The following is an 8,858-nucleotide window of genomic DNA, read 5'->3' on the forward strand; positions in this document are numbered from 1 at the left end:
GAATGTTTTACCAGTTAGAGAATTGATGAACTGTTTTATAACTTTAATTAAGTCGTAATAGAGTTTATGAGGTAGTAAAAATTAAAAATTTTCTATTCTTAAATGCCGATCACGATTAAATGTGTTACAATTATTTTTTTGTGAAGTTCTGCCCTGCAACTACAGTGCAACTTACAGTAATTTTGAAACAATATGCAAGTATACGCTGTATCACAAAATATTTTTCACGAAATAAAAGTACCTAAATCAATTTAACAAAGATGACAATTTGAAAAAAAATTATTTTTGTTTTTTTAATTACTTTTCATATTTTACTACGTAGCGTGACTGTTTTAAATTTCAATTGTTTACAATCAATAAGGCTTGATGGAAATTGTTGTAATTTCTCTTTACAATCCGATTCTCAAGTTCGTCCCGCAATATTCGATATTACGGGAGATCCAAACGGAGGCGGCTGATCTCGCTCAGGCAAGCTAATGCTCTTTGCGCAACAGCGAACAAAGTACTGAATATGGAACTTTATTCCAACGATTGAAGTCAATACAGAATATAATAACTGCAAAACAAATGGATAGCTCGGATAATAACACACAACGATAAGAATAAACGGGAACTCTATCGCACAACAACAAGACACACAAAACGAACTCGCTTTTTTCACTCGCACTCGCTCACTTTTTTCGTTGATTACGTACACTTCCGCAAAAGCGCCGTTTTACGGTAGCCGATACGGATCTTCAAGCTCAAACAAAATATGTTTTCAACAGTCTCCCCCCGGATGGACGTAGTCCATCACCATGCTTTTGCTGGCTCTAGAAGCACCAGTAACCGACTCGGTCGTGTCAGTACACCCCGTGCGGTTCGGAGTCGGACGGACCGAACAATGCCGTCACTCCCTGGCAGGAGTTCGGTAATAACTCCCATCTTCCAGCGATTGCGGGGAGCTGTGTCTTCGGTGACAAGCACCAAATCATCGACCTCCGGTTGACGGTCGATCTTCTTCCACTTGCCACGAACATTGAGGTTGACCAAATACTCTTCCGTCCACCGTTTCCACAAATGGCGCATCAACAGTTGCTGGTGCCGCCAACGTCTGCCAAGATGCCTGCCCCCCGTTCCGCTGGGCGTTTCTCCAGAGGAGGTTGGAAGCGCGGCCAGTTCTCTCCCAATAAGGAAGTGCGCCGGGGTAAGTGGAGCACAGTCCTTTGGGTCTTCGCTCAAGAGTGTGAGCGGCCGGTTGTTAATGCGAGCTTCCAACTCGCACAAGGTGGTCCGGAGTTCGTCGAAACGAAGCAGGCTTCTTCCTAGCACCTTCCGCAGTGCGTTCTTGACCGACCGAACAAGCCTCTCCCAGTATCCGCCGCTCCAAGGAGCTCTTTCAGTGGTGTATTTCCACTGAATGCACCTGCAGGCCAACTCGTTCTGAAACTGTTCAATGCGCTTGCCGACGAAAAGCGAGCGGATGAACGCATCTGCCTGCTTGAATGTTCGGAAGTTATCCGACTGGATCACTTCCGGGGTGCCTCTCCTGGCCACAAAGCGGCGGAACGCGGCGAGAAAACTCGTGGTCGTCATGTCGGCAACGATCTCAATGTGCACTGCGCGAGTTACCATGCAGGTGAAGAGACAGATGTAGACCTTCCTCACGCCGTGATCTTCATCCCGCACATGTAGTGGCCCAGCGAAGTCCAATCCTACGTGACTGAAAGGAAACGTCGGTTCCACTCGAGCGACCGGCAGTTCACTCATCAAAGGACAAAACGGACGTCCATCTTGCCGTCTGCAGATGATGCAAGATCTAATGCATCTTTTCACTGCCTGACGTCCGCGAATCACCCAATAGCGTCGCCGTAAAGCCGCTAGTGTCTGGTTCACACCCGCATGCAACTCGGACTCGTGGGCTCGTCGCACGATGAGCGCCACAATCGTTCCGTCAGGGGGAAGCAACAACGGGTGTTTATGACACCACGGCAAGGCCGCGTTGGTCAGTCGACCTCCAACGCGCAGGAGTCCTTCCATGTCCACAAACGGGGAGAGTGAAGCGATTTGACTGTTCTTCGGCCACTCAGTGGAACCGGATCCAATTCTGTGAGTCGGAAAGGCTCCGGCTTGGACTTCTCTGACCCACTTCTTCTCTGCCTCTTGCAACTCCAATAGCGTGAGTGAGCTGCTCCCTCTTCGTTCGCCTCGGGGTCTTCTCGCTTGGTCTACCCATCGCCCACAATATGCGGTGACACGAAGTAGCTTCTCCATTCGGCTGTACCTGGTTGGATCGATCACCATTTGTAGCCCGTGCTCTGGCAACGTGGTGGTCAGCGCAACAGTCGTCCTCCTTTCAGGGTCCGTTCCCCTGGCTTCCTCCGGGGAGACAACAATGCTCAACCGTGGCCATTCACTCTCGGGTTGCTGCAACCAGTCGGGCCCATTCCACCACAAGTGGTCTTTCAGGAGTCTTTCCAAAGTACAACCCCGACTCAGGCGATCGGCTGGGTTGTCCGCTGTTGGAACATATCTCCATTGGCTCGGCTCAGTGAGTGTGATTATTTCTTGCACACGGTTCGCTACAAATGTTTTCCACTTTCGTGGATCTCCTTTGATCCAACTTAGGGCGACAGAACTATCACTCCAACAAACTTGCTTGTCGGTCGAGAAGCCCATTTCCTTCGTGATGTACGCCTTCAATCGAGCCGCAAGCAAAGACGCCATCAATTCCAGACGCGGAAGACTCAGGCGTTTGATGGGCGCCACACGAGCTTTGGCGAGGACAAAGCGGACTTGAGGCACTCCATCACGTGCTTGCGTAAGCAGATACGCTACCGCTCCGTATGCAGCTTCAGCGGCGTCTCCAAACACATGCAACTCAGACCTGCCAACTTGATCCCGGGGAACAGGGACCAACACACGCTGGACCTGGATGGCAGATAGTTGTTCCAGCTCGTCTTTCCAGCTAATCCACTTACCGTTGATCTCAGCCGGTAATGGATCGTCCCATTCGATACCGGTGAGCCAAAGAGCCTGGAACAGCTTCTTTGCTCGGATGGTGTACGGAGCTACACATCCCAATGGATCGAAAACTTTGGCCGCTAGGCTTACTAGTTGACGTTTGGTATCGTGCCGTCCAAGAGGGATCTCTGCTGGAGGCACAAAAGTCAGAACATCAAGCCGGCGATTCCAGTACAGTCCGAGGGTCTTCCAAAGTCGGCTTGTCTCTAGCGGCGACGTTACTTCCACGGGCAAGTCGGAAAGAGCTGCAGTGTCGTTACTGGCCCATTTCTTCAAAGCAAAACCTCCACTCTTCATGAGGTTGCATAACTGCCGGATTAAAGTCCGGGCCTGCCCAATCCGGTCACAGCTCGTTGCAAGGTCATCCACATACATATCTGACAAAACCTTGTCAGCCAATGCCTTGACCTTGCCATGACTCTGAGCATGGTGTCGGAGCACTCTCATCGCCAGGAATGGGGAACAAGAGAGACCAAAACCGACCCGAGTCAAGCGATAAATCTGGGCAGGGCTCGTCGAGCCTGCTGCTTGCCAGAGAAACCGGCACACGTCACGATCCTCTGGCCGAAGGCCTATCTGCAGGTACATCTTTTCGATGTCAGCCTGGATGCCAATTCTGGAACGACGAAACCGGAGCAATATCGCGACCAAATCGGGCTGTAGTTTCGGTCCAGGTTCAAGACAGCGATTCAGAGATGCGCCATTCATCTCAGCTGATCCGTCAAAAACCACACGGCATTTCTCTTTCCCCGGGCCGCCTTGGTACACCGCATGGTGTGGCAAATACCACGTCCTGCCGATGGGGCCGCTTTCGTCTGAAACCTCTTCTGCCCAACCTTGATCGAGATATGACTGGATGACGTCAGCGTATTCACGCTCCTTATCCGGATCTCGCGCCAGTCGATGTCTCAAAGATCTGAGTCTTCTCTTCGCCATTTCCAAGTTGTTTGGAAGTGGCGATGCGCCTGGCTTCCACAACAGACCGACTGAATATCTCTGTCCATCAAAGCTGACTGATTCTTCAAACCGGGTCAGCGCTGGCTCAACCTTCGCGTCTTCAGTCGCTGGAAGAATTCCAAGGGCCTCCACTTCCCAAAATCGTCTCAATAGTCGACTCAGACGATCTTCTGTCTGAGTGAGGAGGGTGGTTTCCTCGTGACCGACTACTTGCCGCGTTGTTGGTCCACACACAATCCATCCAAAGATGGTCTCAATCGCCACAGGATCATTAGGACCGCCTCTTCTCACGCCTTGACCAAGCACTTGGAAATAAGCATCGAGTCCAATAATGATGTGAATCTGAACTCGGCCGGGTGTTATCTCACTTGATGGGAGCGATGGAATCTTATCCTTACAAAACCAAGGCGTCGGTGTGGCAACGAGATCGTCGCAGAGATTCGGTAAACTGAGGGCCGTCATTTCAATTCCCTCGTTGAATGGCTCCAAACCCTTAGATGGAATAGGGGTGAGACGGAATTGAACGCGACGAACATCAGCGATTCTCACGTGGAGACCATTCACGCCTTTCACTGTCATAGCTCTCTTTGGGCCCTGTAAATCCAACTCATCCGCAACATCGTTCCGGATGAGAGATCGCTCTGATCCGGTGTCCAGCAAACAGTTGACCAGCTTCTTTTTCCCTTTCTCTCCGTGCGCCATCGCACGCACGACTGGCAACCTGATTGCGGTCTGACCTTCAGTTGAAGAGAGGTGGATTCCGACAGGGGTCGTTCCTTCCTCAGATCCATCTTCAACCTTCTCATTCTGATTCCTAGAAAGCGAAGCTTTTGCTTCCGTGGAATCGGTTCCGTGGCTGCGCGCAGCCAATGAAGCTCGTTTGGTGGGTGCCTTGCCTGCAAGGACAGCGTCTCCCGCCAATAGAGGATTCCAAAACTGATTGGATTTCCTCTTCTGGCATCTTTCCCTGCGATGTCCTTGAGCCAGGCAAACAAAGCAAAGCTTCAACCGCATTGCCCAATGCCGTCGCTGCTGAACTGAATAACTTCGGAACCGTGGGCAACAATCCGCCAGATGATCCCCCTTGCAGACGGGACATCCGCCGCCAGATTCCAACTGAACAGCTGCGGTAGTGAAACGAAGGTCAGGCTTCCGGGTATTGTGTTGAGGCTCCTGTTGATGCCCTTTCGTTGGTGCCTTTGTTCTGCTTCCGATGTCAGTGTCCTTTATCCTAGCTTGTTCCAACAAGAAAGCTAGAAATACGTCCGAATGTATCTCGTCGTCTTTCTTGTCCTTGACGAAGGTTTTCCATTCAGTCACCGTTCCAGACGGCAATTTCCTCTTCAGTGTTGGCAAGATGACGTGAAAACCACTCAGGCCACAGTTGACATCTTTGCCCAAGGCCTTCAGCTCGAGGAAGTGCCGGTTCAAATCATCGTGGAGCCTGGTCAACTCCCCAGCTCCTTCGTTTGAACACGCCTTCACATTCATCACACTCAGAACGTGACTCTCCACCACGTCTGGGAGTCGATAAAATCTGGCCTTCAGAGTCTGCACTACTTCTGGGTAGTTCTCGGCGCAAATGGTAACACCTTCTATTGCCTTCAGAGCTGAACCAGATAGACACGATCTCAAGTGGAGAAACTTTGTGATGTCGCTGAGACCTTCTCGTTGATGTATACTACTCTCGAACTGATCCCAAAATGATTTGAATTGCAGAATGTCGCCGTCGAACTTTGGCAGGGGTACACGTGGTGCTTTTACTTGCTCTGCGGCGGACGTCACGCTTGCGATCTGCTTCGGGTTCACCGCTGGTCCATTTCCCTTCTCCTTCAAGAAGATCCCAGCCTGGTTGCGTGTCTCGAACACCTCATTAGACAATTCGCGCCATTCACGAAGTGTGGCCTCCAGCGCTTCTCCATCTGGGAGCGCGTCTTCCAATGCCACCTGAGCTCGGCGAGCTTCAGCATATTGTGCATCTAATGCACTCAGGGCATTCGTGACTGCTATTTCAGGTGAATCCGTCTCAAGCTGATTCAACACTTGAATGATGGCATCCCGCAGGCGCCTCTGTTCGATCTGCTGACGTCGCTTCGTCGTCTCCAACTTCATCTCGTGGAATAAAAACCAAAATTTTCAGATTACGGCCTCCCGGCTCGTGGCACCAAGAAATGTTGTAATTTCTCTTTACAATCCGATTCTCAAGTTCGTCCCGCAATATTCGATATTACGGGAGATCCAAACGGAGGCGGCTGATCTCGCTCAGGCAAGCTAATGCTCTTTGCGCAACAGCGAACAAAGTACTGAATATGGAACTTTATTCCAACGATTGAAGTCAATACAGAATATAATAACTGCAAAACAAATGGATAGCTCGGATAATAACACACAACGATAAGAATAAACGGGAACTCTATCGCACAACAACAAGACACACAAAACGAACTCGCTTTTTTCACTCGCACTCGCTCACTTTTTTCGTTGATTACGTACACTTCCGCAAAAGCGCCGTTTTACGGTAGCCGATACGGATCTTCAAGCTCAAACAAAATATGTTTTCAACAGTTGCAAATGCACATGAGAACAGTTGGCAATTTAAATGTTCACCAACGCACTAGTCGATTTCGTTCAGATGTTGAAATAGAGTTTACAATTTACATCAAATATATAAATAAATTTGTTTTTTGATTTGTAAATAATATTGCAGATTTTTAATTTTTTATTTAAATAAAATATACGAAGGTTGAAAATTTGAAAGTAAAATTCTTTGATTGCTAACGAGAAAGATTTTGAGAGAACAGTCAGACGGAAAGTAGAAAAGTATTTAATGCTAACAAATTAGCAGTTGCCATGCCTAGTTTTAGCTGACAACTGCAGCTGTGGAGAATTCATCACTTGTTGATTTTTCCATTGTATTACAATCGCCTTTAGCTAATCATCAGAATATTTTCTAACAAACGGAAAAGCATCTAATGCATAAATCTCACATAATTACTAGCTAAAACGTAATTTATCTGACAAGCATAGCAACTGCTGGGGTTGACATTTATTTCGAACTGTATTTATCCACTCGGCTTGATAAAAGTAAAGCACTTTAATGATGCTAACAGAAGAAAAGCAGTAAATGGAACCGACCAGAATAGCTATTTTTTTCATAAGTTTGCTTTTTATCATCTTATTTGTTTACCACCATTGCGCTGCGTCTATATGAACAGCACCTCCCTTTTTTATATCAATCAAAAAATTCAGTTTTTTTCTATAAAAATTAAATATGCGATATCATAAAGTTAAGAAAAATTATCAGCCATGCTACCATGAATACATAAAATAAAAACAGTGAAACCTTGAATTAGAAAACTTACCATTGATAGAAATCAAATATTTACCAAATGGAACTTCTTAGAGCGACAACCATACATTTAAATGTGAAAAAGCAGGCGAAGTTCCCTTTGAGAAATCAGTTCTACACATTATTAAATTATATGAAAAACCTTGAAATTATGCTTTAAACATTGTTTACTTAGTTTCTTTACAGTTTTTGACCCACCATGTGTGCCCTCATAATGATTTACCTAATCTGGACATTCACAATCACTTTTTCCATTTTTTCAACGAAGGCTTTTCTGAGACAGGCTACCAGCATGTATAACTGTAAAATGTTCATTTAATAATAGAATGAAAAAAAGGAAAAGAAATTTTATTGATTTTGAACCTTTGAACACATAAAGTTACAAAAGAATACCATAAATCTTTTTTCATTGAATTTGTTTATTTTACAATGATATTGTTCTGTAATGTTTACTTCATAAGACTTAATTGTAAATTGTAGACTTAATGTAAAAGTTTTAAAAGAAAAATAATACAACCTGTCATTCATATTTTTTGAAAATTTTCCAATGTCAACGGAACCTGCTGATCAGAACTTGAAGGCGGGGGGACGGTAGTCAACAGTAGGATGTGAGTTGATCCGTTATTTGAGCGTCGGGACGGTGACAAACGTCTTGTGTGTGTGTGTGCTTTTCACCGATTTAATTGTGAGTAATTTTTTCACGTCATAATTATCTTACTTTGCTTGCACTTTTGTTGAATAAACGCCATTTCACTTCTTGTAAAAACTTGTAATAATACATGTACATGATAAATTCGTCACGTTCAGAAGCGAACGTGAATCAGATAGCGGTTAGATGACCATTATAGATCTGACCTGCCGCTGAATTAAACTCGTGAATAGTCCACCAGCTCGCAGGCGACAACGTTTTTCTCGCCAACAACATTTATCTTTGCTTTTGTTTATTTATTCTGAGTGATAGTGTGCTTTGGATTTGTAAGATTCTGATTTTGCTTGTTATTTGCAATTGTGATTTTTTACTTGAAATTTGATTAATTGTTGAGGAAATTCAAGGAAATTAGTTCAAAAATTGCATAAAATTAGTTTTATTTGTTGACGAAATGATGTTGATATTTCGGTAAGACGTATGAGATTATAGCTTTTGACGTCTAATTTTATATGTTCCAAATTTTCCGCACAAAGGAATGGAGCAATTCTTTATTTATGCTAGGTATAATTTTTATTTAAATGTTTTTATTGTTGTTATATGGTATGGGTTATTTTAGTTTATTTAAATATAAATATGTAATTATATAATGTATGTAATTTATTTTTATTTTAGAGAGACGTATCAAAAATATGGAACGAACGATCGTATTGCACAATGGCGTTAAAATGCCAATAATTGGTTTTGGAACATGGCTGGCATGGATATTGTTGGTCGTTTAGTTGCTGAAAAATGATAACATGTATTTTTTAGTGTAAAGGAAAATCGCTGAGTGATGCATTGGACATTGCCTTGGAGACTGGCTATCGTCCCATCGACACAGCATATGTATATGAAAACGAA

The 8,858-nt window shown here is 45.3% G+C and overlaps 1 protein-coding gene across 1 annotated transcript; it reads right to left on the minus strand.

The window, feature by feature from the left end:
- Positions 1-429: 429 nt before the first annotated feature.
- Positions 430-6,072, minus strand: Tsp_12152 (putative integrase core domain protein). Its single transcript, XM_003378710.1, has 2 exons — positions 797-6,072; positions 430-505 (listed from the first exon to the last, which is right to left on the minus strand). Exons 1-2 carry the CDS (start codon positions 6,070-6,072, stop codon positions 430-432), a joined length of 5,352 nt encoding a protein of 1,783 aa, XP_003378758.1.
- Positions 6,073-8,858: the final 2,786 nt, after the last annotated feature.

The sequence above is a fragment of the Trichinella spiralis genome, assembly GCF_000181795.1.
Source record: "Trichinella spiralis strain ISS 195 chromosome Unknown Scfld3, whole genome shotgun sequence".
In the NCBI taxonomy this organism is placed as follows: Eukaryota; Metazoa; Nematoda; class Enoplea; order Trichinellida; family Trichinellidae; genus Trichinella; species Trichinella spiralis.